We start from the raw sequence: 13,554 nt of genomic DNA on the forward strand, positions 1-13,554 counted from the left end.
GTACACAAGACATGTCTGTGAAGAAGATTAATGTTAGGAATGCCCACTCTGTACAAGTATAAAAGTAAGGCAAACGTTAGGGATATATACAATATCTGCATTACTTAAAAGTAGGTATTGAGAATCTAAAGGTGTTCAATTTTTTCACTGTACGAGGGTGGATTGATATAAAACTAGCCTTTGATAGAAAAAACCAGTTTTTTGGAATTAAATCGATTTATTTCTCAACATAGTCCCCTTTTAGCTCGATACACTTAGTAAGACGATGTTCCAATTTTTTTATCCCCTCCGAATAGTACTTTTGCTCGAGCTCTTCAAAATAGGCCGAAGTTTCAGCGACGACTTCATCATTTGTTGCGAAACGGCGTCCTCCGAACCATTTTTTTAGGTTTGGAAACAGGAAAAAATCGCTGGCGGCAAGATCTGGGGAATACGGTGGGTGTTCAACCAATTCATAGCCCAATTCGTGTGATTTTGCCATGACGACGGCCGATCGATGAGCCGGTGCATTGTCTTGGTGACAGAGCACTTTTTTGCGTTCCATCGAGAAAACAGTCGCCATCACTTTGCCGGCCGAATGTGCACTCTTTGCTTTCTTCGGCGGCCTTCGCCGCGTTAGCGCCACTGTTTCGACTGTTCTTTGGTTTCCGGTGTGTAATAATGCACCCAGGTTTCATCAACGGTGATAAATCGGCGAAAAAAATCCTTCGGCTCGCGCCGTATCATCGCCAAAAGCGTCTCCGAAGTGGTCACACGTTTTTGCATTTGATTGATTGTCATAGGAAGGAGGAAAAGAGGACGACCCCGAAAATCCTGGAAGAACGAAGTAGACGACGCCATGAGTAAGAGAGGCCTAAACGATGGAGAATGGAACAACAGAGAGAGATGGAAACGGTTGAGCGAGGGAAGGCAGTGAATACTGTAGAATCCCTGAATATATATATATATATATATATATATATATATATATATATATATATATTGATTGTCAGCAAACGCGGCACCCATCGCGCGGATAGCTTTTTCATGCCCAAATGATGGTGAATGATGTTGTGTACGCGTTCGTAGGAAATGTTTAGGACCTCTATTAACTCGCGGAGCTTAATTCGACGATCTGCCATAATCATGTCATGAACTTTGTTGATCATTTCCGGCGTGGTGACTTCATTTGGCCTCCCGGGACGCTCATCATCAAAAACACTCGTACGACCACGAACAAATTCAGCTTTTCAAAATTTTACTGTTGCTAACGAAGGTGCAACCTCACCATAAACTTCGTCCAGGTCGGCTTTGATTTGCACATTGGTTTTACCCTTTTTGTGGAGGAACTTAATCACCGAACGATACTCGACTTTTTCCATTTCTCAGAAACTTCTAATATCAGACTTTATTTGAGCTGCCCTTAGACTGAAGGAGTCCTATGACCGACTGTAGACGCAAATAGGGGCTTTATGATGATGATGATCAAGGTTTAACAGTTACCAAGTTAAACCAAGGATACTGCCTGCCCCCACACTTTTCAAGATATACCTTGGATAAATTTGTGTAAGAAATTTATCCAAGTGTTGCTACGCCACTGGTAGCAAACAATTTTTAATTTCGTAAAATCTACCGAGGCAACTTTCTCGTAACAAATTCCAAAGAAATCGCTGGTATAAAGCATTCAAATGCTGTTTTTAACCTGAAAACTGGTATCTTTGAAATACCCGTTAGCAATCATTCAAAAGGGGGTTTTAGCTAACTAATAGAAATTTCGAAGAAATTTCACCTGACCCCTGATAGGTGAGGCAATAATAATTTGAAAGTAGTCACATAGTCAATATCAAATTGTATCCCCCTCAGCTTAGCTAGTCGCTTCTTGGTTCGAGGTTTCAACTCTCGCATATTAGTTTAGTTTAGTATTTGATCAAAAGAGACGCATTTCTGGTTTAAGAGTTTTAGACTCTCGTTTAAAGGCAACATGTTTCACAAACGCTCATTACTAATAAAGTATATTAATACTGCAGGAAACATCCTTGGTTCATGTGACAATTTTATTAGTAAAACATTTAAACTGTGACAGTGCTCTCGTGTGGTGTTTCGCGGACTCGTGCAAATTGAGCAGTGATCGGCGGTTTTGTATATAAAAACTTTGAGCTAAAACTTTGAATAGATCTTAACTTAGTTGTAGTACAAAATTAATCATTAAATTACGTATTGTTTAATGCTTGTGTGCTTATTTCCCACTTTAGTGGGCGGTCCTTCGACTTGGAATTAATTACCTTACTTAATACGCTCTAAATGGTAGTAAGATCGCCATCCTAATTTGTGGAACAAATCTTTCGTTTATTCCTATTATAACGGCACATTAGACGAAGTTATAAGACACAAGAATAATCAGGGTATGAGAGCTATCTCGCCATATCCCGAATTTACACCATAATTAAAAGCATATTTACGTAAGGCCAGTAAGTGTGCAATTAAAGAATACAACAGAGAAAATGCTTTAACATAACTGAAATGAATTTCTGCAACGTTCCGCTGGAAGGTGACAAAGGGTAACAAACTCATTTCACAGATTCAGCTATTTTTCTGATAGAATGAGCGGGATCCATTTGTACATGACCCAAAATTGCAACTTTTCTCCTTTGATGTTATTAACTGGACACTTACTTTCAAACTTGTCAACATAAGTGTTTCTTTGGATGACTTTGTTTTTAAACTTTGCCGCGGCTTTGGCACAATCATTAGTAAGTAAATAGTAATTATTTAAATTCTTTCTTTTTTTTATATAAACCACTTTGACAGTAAGTAACACGATATTTTAACTGTAGTAAACAAATTTATTTTGGCATTCGTTAACGCGATTTGTCAGTAACTAATCGATCGATTAAAAGATAATAAAAACAGTTGTGGAAATAATGAAAACTCTTACCAAATTATGGGTCTTTTGACCCCTCGTTCTATTTAAAAAATACTGTAGCGGGTAGCAATCCCAGCACAGGGTTAAAGTTTCAATAATTAGGTTTGCTTAAAAATTGGTCCCCCACAACATAAAAATCGACCTGGTTTTGTTTTTTTTTTGTCAAAACACATTTGGCCAATTTTAGTTGGGGGGAAAGGTACAAATTTTCGTTGTATATACTCATTAAGGACCTTAGGACAATGACCGCAACATTGATGAAAAAAGTAGAGGCCTTCGAAATGTGGGCTTACCGACGTATATTACGTATATCCTGGACTGAGCACGTGACCAACGAAGAGGTACTACGCCGGATATGTAAAGAGAGAGAGGTAGGAATAAGTATAAAGAAAAGAAAGTTGGAATACTTGGGTCACGTTATGAGACATAATAAATATAGAGTACTACAGCTGATCGTTGAAGGGAAAATAGACAGCAGAAGGGGTCCAGGGAGGAGAAGACACTCGTGGCTCCAAAACTTGCGGCAATGGTTCGGATTGTCATCTGCTGAACTATTCAGATCTGCCGTAAACAAAGTCAGAATAGCCATGTTGATTGCCAACGTTCGGAACGGACAAGGCACATGAAGAAGGACCTTAGACCTTAGTCTGCAGCTTAGAATCCGAATGATCAGATGTTACGTTTTTTCTGTCTTACTGTATGGCTGTAAAAGTTGAACAATGGACTCTGAAATAGAAAAAAGAATAGATGCCTTTGAGATGTATATATACAGACGAATGTTGAGAATTCCATGGGTACAAAGAGTTACTAATGTTGAGGTACTTCGTAGCATGTGTAAACAAAAAGAATTACTAAGAATAATCAAAGAGAGGAAAATGCAATACTTAGGTCATGTGTTGAGAGGCGAAAGATACGAATGACTTCAAGTTATACTGGAAGGAAAAGTACAGTGAAAAGATCAGTAGGAAGACGCCAGAACTCGTGGCTGAAAGACCTGAGGAGATGGTTCGACCGCTCATCCGCAGAAATCTTTCGCGCAGCAGTTTCCAAAACTACAATTGAAGAAGATACTCATTTACTTTTAATACATTATTTTTGAAATTATATATAAATTATTATTATTAAAATTTATAGAAGTTTTAATACATTATTTATTTACGAAAATATAAACCAGCGACGGTAAATATAAAAATAAAACAATCTTACCTATAAGTTCCAAGTCGGACAACATCCTAGTCTGTCTATTAATGGCTAAATTGCTCTGACAATTCATAAAGTCGTCTAATTTGACGCCCTCCCAATCCTCTCCTTTATAACAAGGAGGCACTTCTTTATCTGTGGCTAACCGTCCGTTGCAAAAATGTCTGGATCCTTTCCAGGTTGCTCCTCTTTGCACGTGGCGGAATTCTGATAAGTATCTATAGAATACGAATATACATTAAGTTTCTAGGTATTTTTAGAGGCTTAAACGTAATTATTACGTTGACAGTTATAACATAAAGAATAAAAATACAGATTATAATACCAGGGTTGTTCATAAAATAAGGTATGTATGTTTTTCGCCTTTGAAAAACAAGTTTGTGTAATAAAAAAACGAGAAATGGGAGAATAACAATAATTATTATTATTGTAGACGACCAAGCACTACTGTTACCATGGACGTTCATGAAAATATCTGCCATATCGTATTGGATAGCCACCAAGTGAGAAAAGTGCGAGAGATAGCAAACATAATATGTAGTTACGAAAGAGAGTTAAGATTTGATTCCAATAAAGGCACTATCATTCGCTTATACGTACAGTAAAACCTCCGTTGACCGAAATAATTTGGCGGAAGGCCATTTCGGATAACAAGAATTTCGGTTAAAAATAACTGTTTTTTATAATATTCTTGATCAAAGTATTGGTATTAAAAAATACTATGAGTTGATTTTTTAATGTTTTCTAATAAGTAGACCCAGTTTAAAGTAATAAAATTAAGGAAAATGAACAAGTTTAACTGCTTTTTTGAAGAAATCTTCTATTTTCTTTTGCGTTTTCGTTTGACAACGGTGTTTTTCTCTCTCTCCATCGTTCATTGGCAGAACTGTCACTGTTTGCTTTCATGAGTTTGCCTCATTCGATTGTTCGATGAAACGTAAAATAATCTGAAAAGGACAAAACTTTATGTAATGACAACAAAAATTAAGAACCTAGTCGTGTCCCTAACTAATTAGGCCTACTGTATAAAATTCTTACCTCTAAGGCGTTGAAAATCTCGTCGGTTGTTGCCTGTTGCCTCTTGGGTCGTTATCTTCGTGGTCTGATATGCTCAGGTTGTCTGGATAAAGAACCATATCAATGATGTCCTGGTTTTTTTTTATGAAAGGTTTAATTTTTTTTCGTTTCCTTACCATTTTCTTCTTCAGGATCCTCAATCAAAATCCCAGTTCGGGGACATCCCATCAAACAGTTTGTTCCAGCATTTTTCCAAAGTTGAAGATTTGATCTTGGCCCACGACTCAGCTCACCAATAAACATGTTTCATTGTTAAAGATTTGAGAATTTCGTGAACACTTTTAGACTAATTCGTCTCCTGTAATAACAGATGTTTTAAGAATGCTCCTCTATAATGTCTCTTGAATGTCTCTATGACTCCCTGGTCTAACGGCTGAATTAAGCTTGTGACATTCGGTGGCAAAAATCTGACAATTGTCACCATTTTGTAGATTTTGAGGGTGAGTTGGCGCATTGTCAACAAGCAACAATGCTTTGATAGGAAGGTTTTTTGATTTTAAAAAGGATTTAACACTTGAGACGAATTCATTTTCGAACCATTCTAAAAATAAAGTGGTCTACATCCATGAACTTTTTTGGCTTCTATAACTGAAAGTGCTTTTTCGGAAATATCTTTTAGAGCTCTTGGTTTTTGTAATTTCCCAACACACATAGACATCAATCAATGAGTGAAATTAACGGAATTGTTTACGTTTTGCGACAAACATTTACTTTTTATTGACGAAATTATTGGAACTGTCAGCCGTTTCGGTTAAACGATGTTTCGGTTAAAAAGGATTCGGTTAAGGGAGGTTTTACTGTATTTCATCCTTTTGGAATCCTCAGAGCGACCTTGTGGTAAGTTCTCTGAATGAAACAAAATGTTTATGTCATATTAGTAATAATTTTAAAAATAATGTGCACAGATTTGGCATTTTCCTGATTTGATTTCAAACGTAAGAAATCTTCGGATTTCTATTGGTTTTTAACGTAATAGTTACCTCAAATAACAGCGAGAAAGCAATTTCTCCTTAAGAATGGGAAATCAGAAAATACTGGAATATAAAAAACGGGATGTGGTACTCCGGGAGTGACCGAGAAGAGGAAGCATATCTTTCTTATCGCCTACGCACGAAGCGATGGTTTTTAATTTGATTTAATGTTAATCGAATTTAATGAAAGTTCAAATTTAATTCCGTTCAATTAGATTCAATTCCATTTGATTCGATCCCACTCGATTCTATTCGATTTCATTCGATTCGATTCAATTCGATTGGATTCGATATATAATTAGATTTCAGTTTAGTTTATTTTATTTTATTAAGAAATACGCAGGGCACTGCGTTTATCACGTAGTGTGTGGTCGAACGATTTGCATTCATGGCGTTTCTTTTGTTTTTATTTTTTCACACATCCGTAGCCCGCGACAAGAAAGCTATGCTTTAAAAATATTGGTTGTTTTCATCTTTGCTCACACCGAGAAAAAGCTCAATTACGCCAGCGACACTCACCCCCTAAAACGACCCGACCGTGACCGAGCCATTTTAACGTCTGATTTTAAGTTTTTATTATGGTTTTGAGAATGAACGAGAATCTTCAACTATTATTGTACTAAGCTCGAGGGAAAATTCGACAGTCAAAAATGACTTTAGTAAAAGGAAAAATGTGATTTATTTAAATTAATTTATGGTTATGTTTATTTTATATTTTTTGTTCAAATTTTGACAAGTGTTAGAGTCTTTCAAATTTAAGTAGAGGTTCTTAATGCTTGAAACATTTTTTGCCAAGCGGCAAATTTTCGAAGATTTTCCGAAATGATATGTATAAAATATGACACTATTAAGCAATAAAATATGGTAGGTACCCGAAGAAGTTCTCTGGAAATTTCAAAACTTTCTAAGCTATTCTTATTTTATAGAAAAAATTTATATATGAGTTAAACATTGAGGCTATTTTTTCATCTTTTAACTTTTCATCATGGATGCTTTTCGATTCATTCTCTGATGGCGCATATCCAACAAAAATTGTGAACGTGTTTACAGTTGGCTCTAGTGTCTGGTTTTATTATTCTTTCAGGTACTACTCGTATGTACTACTTATTCACATTGCATAACTAAGCCTTGTTTATGTATCAACACAGCTACATCGGATTTAAAGCACTCAAGTCATTTACCCCTACATAAAACATATAATGGTCATTTGCCAGTCAAGCCAACAGCCATTGCCCATTGCCTTGACTTTCCATTAATGCTTTGTATATTCTACAACCCAATTTTTCATATACTTCTTTTGTTTTATGTATATGTATTTTTTTATAAGTTTATTCTCCTTCTTGTTTCATCTCTTCAATATTTTATGACCTTTGTAATAATGACCTTGATAATTCTTCCCTATTTTCTTCTCGGTTTCGATTTTTTCGTTGCAAAAGTCTGAATCGCTCTGTCTTTCTTAGTCATACCGCTGTCTATAAGGATCTTAGTTTTGAGTTTTGATTTATTTTTCAAAACAATGAGCTATCTTCTACGCTATTCATCACTATAATTCCCTTGTTAGATGCCAGCTTGCGCACTTCTTTTATCTTAACATCTTCTTCGTTGAATACTTTATTCTAGCTCCTTCTTATCAATAACATTAGTATCCAAGAAAGGACCACTAACCACCAGGTTGTTTTGTATTTTTTCTTTTTTAGAGTGCACCAATTCTCTAGCTTACTAGTACTTCCATCTTGTTATTATTTCTTTATTCTCCGTTTTCAGCATGATGACTTTAGAGCCCCAGATAATTATTAAGCGACGTCTAGTATGCTGTTAAGCTCCCGCTATGCTAACCGAACCAATTCTCCACGTTGCACTTTCAAAAAGTATAGATGGTACTTTTTCGTTCTTTATTTAATAACTGATCAAGCACAATTTATACCAGGTCAGGTTGACACATTGTAAACAAAGGTCGATTGCTAACACATGAATAATCAATTCTCCTAAATCCAATGAACTAAAATCGACTTTACACTACATGATTTATCATGTGATTTGTCATATGATTTGGTCATAAGTGAAATTTACATGTTTACACTGTGTGATTTGTCATATGATTTTGTCATAAGCACTGTCATGCGGCTCGTCATAGATTGTCACAGGAGAATAGGACGGTATCTATTCCGCATGATAAAATCTAATGATTTTCGATAATAATACCGGTAACACCAACATATTTAAATATCACGCCTTATTCTTATGTCAATTCAGCAACATTCCCTTACCGAGAGACATTATTTATTTATTTATTTATTTTTTGTTTGTTGCATTGATATTTAACCTATTATCTAATGTGTGCCATTGTGTCATATTTTTCTTTTATTATTTATTTAGTTTATTTTATTCTTAGTTTAGTGATTTATAGTCTTAAGATTAGATTTATAGTCATAATTTTAGTTTAGTTTCTTTATTAATTATTTTTAATTTGATATAATATCAACACTAAATTTGATATACCCTGTCCACGATTTCTTCGTAAGAGCCACCTGCAAGCCCAAAGGCGTCTGATCTTTTTTTCTTACTGCTGTAAGCTGTTGTTGCCGGCGTATTATTATTAAAAGTCGGGAAGCCAATGCAATCAAAGATTTATTTTCCATTATAATAGTTAAAAAATCTAATAGTTGATACCTATACTGTGTCTAATATCTCTATGACCATAAACAAAAAGCAAAATCAATAAAACCTCACTCATTGTCACTCATATCATAAGTCATAACTTATCATGCAGTGTAAACACGATTTTTTAAAACATCATAGAAACGAGGAATCATAACAAATCTCATATGATAAAATCATGTAATGTAAAGTCTACTTAAATAAAAAATCTGTGTGTGTTAGACAAGAATACAAAAAATTCAAACTTTAAAACGCCATAGTTACTTTGCTACGATAAAATAACACCTTAAAAAATATTACTTCCGAAACCAAAGTTTCCTTGTGACTTTGAAGAAAAAAAGGGTATAGAAATATCGTTTCCAAACTCACCTGGCTACTGGTTCCCTCAGCAGCGTTATATAAAAATATCTTCTCTTAACTACATCTTCAAGCTCGTCTAATTTTTCATCGACGCATGTCGTCAATTCCGTCCAATCGGCATGTAGGCCGCATTTCCATCCTGTCGTGTATCGGCTGAATAACCAACTTTGATTCGAATGAGGTCGAAAACAGTAACATCTCTTGCGACTTATAGGACACGTACACGGACGTTTCAAATCCAGATCGTGGACGAGGTGTTTTCCGAATGATGTACCACCTAAAATGTATTTGATAAGACAAGTTTGCCAGTCAATATTCTTTATACCGAGCGTTGCATCGTGGCAAAAGAAAAAACTAAAGTATTGATATATTATTCCTTTTTTTACTAACCAACGGAAAGTTGCTGAAATTCTCATGATACTACAACCTGGAAAATATCTCAATGATTTGACATCCTACAGGCCTATAAGTCTTCTACCAATGATCTCTACAGTATTTAAATTATAAAAGTATTCTCATAAAACGGTTAGAGCCCATCCTCTTAGAGCGAAACTTAATCCCACAACATCAATTTGTTTTCCGCAGCAGATCCGCAGCAGAACCATGGAACAAGTTCATCGCTTGATAAAAATAGATAGATAATAACCTGGAGAACAAGAGGTACTGTAGTGCAGTCTTTTTGAACACACAGTTAAGCTTTCGAAAAGGTGTGGCATACCGGACTTCTATATAAACTTAAGAAAAATCTTCGACACCATTATTATTTAATCATAAAATCTTACATATCTGACTGTTATTTTGAAATTAAACAGCACAAAGCCCGATCCGAGCAATTCGAAGTTAATTTAGGCTCTGTTTGTTAATTTAGGTCCTATTTGTTATTTACTGTTGACTTATCAACTACTAGATTAACCACAGCTGTCACATCTGCTGATGGCAGGGCTGTTCTTGCGTTACATATAAACCCGCAAAGGTCATCACAAATTTTACAAATTAATTTAAACAAAATTTAAAATTGGCTTAAAAGATGGAAAATCGCAGCAAATTAAGCAAAATCGGGCTATGTAACATTCACAATGCGACGTGAAACTTATTCTCCAGTTTTTTTTTAATCATAATTAACTAATACAAGCAGACTGCACAAAATATCTAGAGTCCGTCTAATATTGACTTTGCAGTATATGTTCTTATGGTCAAATAATTGTGTAATGCACCTGACTAAATTTATATTCCGGTAACGCCGAAATAATTCAGGTGTATGACAATTACTCAAAACTATAGTAGAATAATACCTCGTAAATACTTATATACATATATACAAAAAAAATGCAAGTAGTTTACCCTATACGGCACGATAAATATATATACATAGAAGAAGATCATACCTGAAATGTACTGTAAGTACAGTACTAAAAAAAACAAATGAGCATTAAATCTGAGATATTTCTCCTTAATTAATACTAATCGTAATCCATATTTAAATCGACCTCATCCTCTGAATCATCTCCTATATTAATTATCACCGGTTCAATATCTTCCTGCAAATTGTCCACCGCAAACATTTTTTTCTTCTACCTTCTTGACGTGGTTCACATAATTATGCCACTACTCTTTAGATACGCCTTGGTAAGCTTCTGTTATCAATCGTTCTACCGTTTTTTCTTTAAAATCGACGTTGTTTGAAGCCACATACCTTTTCACTTGACTCCACACCATCTCAATTGGGTTCAGCTCGCAATGGTAGGGCGGCAGTTCCAAAATATTAACGCCGTATATTTCCGTAATTGTTTCAATTATGTACTTGTCGTACTCGTCTTTAAATGCGGTCGCAGTATCAAGTAATTCACTTTTTAGGTAATCTTCTTCGAAGAAAATGTTCTTTTCGATTAGCCAATCTTTTATTTGCCTTTTGTTCCATAATTTTTTCGGGAAATCAAACGATGAGTTTTATTTGTCTTTCAGCAAGTTTGGCATTAACATCTTTTCGAACCATTCTTCATATAGATCCCCGTCCATTTCGTCGTGGTAATCAGCCGTTGCCTTCTTGGCCAAGAAAGTTAATTCGGCCCATGCCATAAAACCAGTTTCGCTTTCAGCATGAAGAAGAACAAACCAAGGACCTCTTTAGGTTGGAGCTTTCAGTTTAGTAGAGAGCCCTTTTATGAAGGCATCTCGTGGATTCTTGATCGTTGTGTCCCTCCATTCCTTTTTGACTGAAGCACCCATGTTAGTCCAAGACTCATCGGTATAAACAAGGTTTACATTATATTTCTTCCTCAATGTATTTATTTGTCTGAGGTACTTGTGTCTCCAGGATATGATATCTTTTCTTTCCAGCATTATCGAATCTCGACCTATTTTACCATATTCAAAACCCATGTCATTTAGTAGCCTACGAAATGTGGTTTTTGAAAAAACTGGTAGGTCCCAATTATCCTTCACTCTGTTGATTATGCTGTCGACGGTTGGTGGTATGTTTTCCAAAAAAATATGGACAATTTTTCTTAGTCGAGATTTCACTCCCTCATCGTAAGTATTCTCACATGAATTGGTCTGGAAACTGTTTTTCTTCCTTTTTTGTACCGGTTTCAGTTCGCCTTGCTGGGCCTCTTCGCGGATGTCAAAAATTTTGCTAACACTCACACCGCACATTTTCGAAACTTTTTCCACAGTAATATTCAAGCTGTCACTATTTTTTAAGTTCAGATGATAGTTCAATGCCTTTAACAGCACACGTTTTACTGGCACACTAAGACTCATACCCTGTTTGAAATTCACGACAGATACTAGCAACGGCTCCATGATGTAGCTACTTTTATCCGCTTGAGAAAATGAACTAGAACTGAGCTTTCATAGTTTTTGCCAACAAGTTTTTGGTCTAATGACCAGTACCCAAATCGACAAAGAGACATGTTTGCTTTGCGTGGACAATGGGGTTTAAAACCGATTCGCTTCTACTAATGAATAATATTTTTCTTTGTTATTGTTTAGTTCAACAATGTAACTCTTATTTATACATCGATGATTGAATCATGCTTTAGTTGAAACAATAATTATAGTCTTTTATATAACCGTAGGCAATTGTTGTGTGCGCGTATATTCCAGTGCTATAATTCTTAAGTCCGGTCCTGATGCGCCGATCGGAGCAAACTGGCAACGTGGTCGGTCGTTCTCCCGTAAGAAATACATTTCCTATCTTACCTGCACTGCATTCTAACTGTGGCTTCTACTATAGACCTCAGTCGTCCACCAGTATTGTAGGTCGAGAAAATCAAACTTGTTTGAAACTTGTGTATGTAAATATGCTGTATGCTGGTGAATCTTATATAATCTTGAGAAGAAATAGACTCGATTGATAAACTTTACTTTCTTGTTTTGTACAATGCTGGTGGGCAACTAAGGTTGAGTTTCGAGTAATTGTCATACACCTATATTATTGCGGCGTTGCCAGAATACAAATTTAGTGGTCAGGTGTATAACAAAATTAAAGTAAATATTGAACAGGAACAGAAGAATATGTATTTGGACTTATTATAACATTAAAGTTAATGTTTTTTCTCCAAATTGTAGCCACTGAACCCCCATATGGCTAATGCAGCCCAGAATCTACTTGGGCGTATGAATTAAGGTCCGGTTTCCTTGGGACAACTGTAACGATGATGGCTGGAGGTGATGGTCCAACGTAAAATCTGGAACGATAATCGTTGGGGATCGTTCATTGATTCGTTGATACGTGTACAATTTTATTATGGTCGTGTGTTTACCTTCTGGTCTCTTTATTTTTTACTTTGTTTATCACTGCGCTTGTGCGAGATTGAAATGAGTTTATTGATTAACAGAAAACAATTACTCAAATATTTGTTAACAGAGGAAATAGAAGACGATAAAATATTTCGTCATTTATAGGGCATAAACAAATAAAAAAAGTGCATGTGTTCAAATATGAAGAGGGCCTTTCTAATAAATTGATCCCGTCCGATCTGCGTGATTACCCAAAAAAGTTTTGCCGAAAATGATTGACAACTGATAATTATATTTTAAAGTCCACCCGTAATGATTTTTCTAGGCGTATATTCTATAAAATGTCCTAGAAAACAGTCCTTTACAGTCCCGACTTCTCACCTTGTCATTAACGTAAAGACTTTTATCTCAAGGAAAATTGTAGATTGTTTAAATAATGGGACTGATCTCTTAATATTATTGACAGCTTCTTTTGAATCAGTCGAATGAAAAACAGTTTAAATACTATACGTGTTTTTATTGTTTTTATTAAACAACCGTAGCATATCTGCCATCTGCCGATTATTAAGTAATAAATATTGCAAAACAATCACCCATTTGTATTTATTTTAAAAAGTTCCTCATACATAATTGTTTTAATCATTA

The 13,554-nt window shown here is 35.4% G+C and overlaps 2 protein-coding genes across 3 annotated transcripts in view; one reads left to right on the top strand and one right to left on the bottom strand.

Annotated features, from left to right (window-relative positions):
- The window catches only part of LOC140432772 (SPRY domain-containing protein 7), a 129,726-nt gene that overhangs the window by 22,302 nt on the left and 93,870 nt on the right, over positions 1-13,554 (top strand). The window lies entirely within an intron of this gene.
- Hs6st (heparan sulfate 6-O-sulfotransferase) overlaps positions 1-13,554 on the bottom strand; it is a 48,578-nt gene that overhangs the window by 16,941 nt on the left and 18,083 nt on the right. For both annotated transcript variants that reach the window (XM_072520868.1, XM_072520869.1), the window contains exons 3-4: positions 9,178-9,445; positions 4,109-4,320 (exon numbers count right to left, since the gene is read on the bottom strand). In XM_072520868.1, coding sequence (XP_072376969.1) covers positions 4,109-4,320; positions 9,178-9,445 — 480 coding nt within the window. The remainder of the gene's footprint in view (positions 1-4,108; positions 4,321-9,177; positions 9,446-13,554) is intronic.

The sequence above is a fragment of the Diabrotica undecimpunctata genome, chromosome 1, assembly GCF_040954645.1.
Source record: "Diabrotica undecimpunctata isolate CICGRU chromosome 1, icDiaUnde3, whole genome shotgun sequence".
NCBI lineage: Eukaryota > Metazoa > Arthropoda > Insecta > Coleoptera > Chrysomelidae > Diabrotica > Diabrotica undecimpunctata.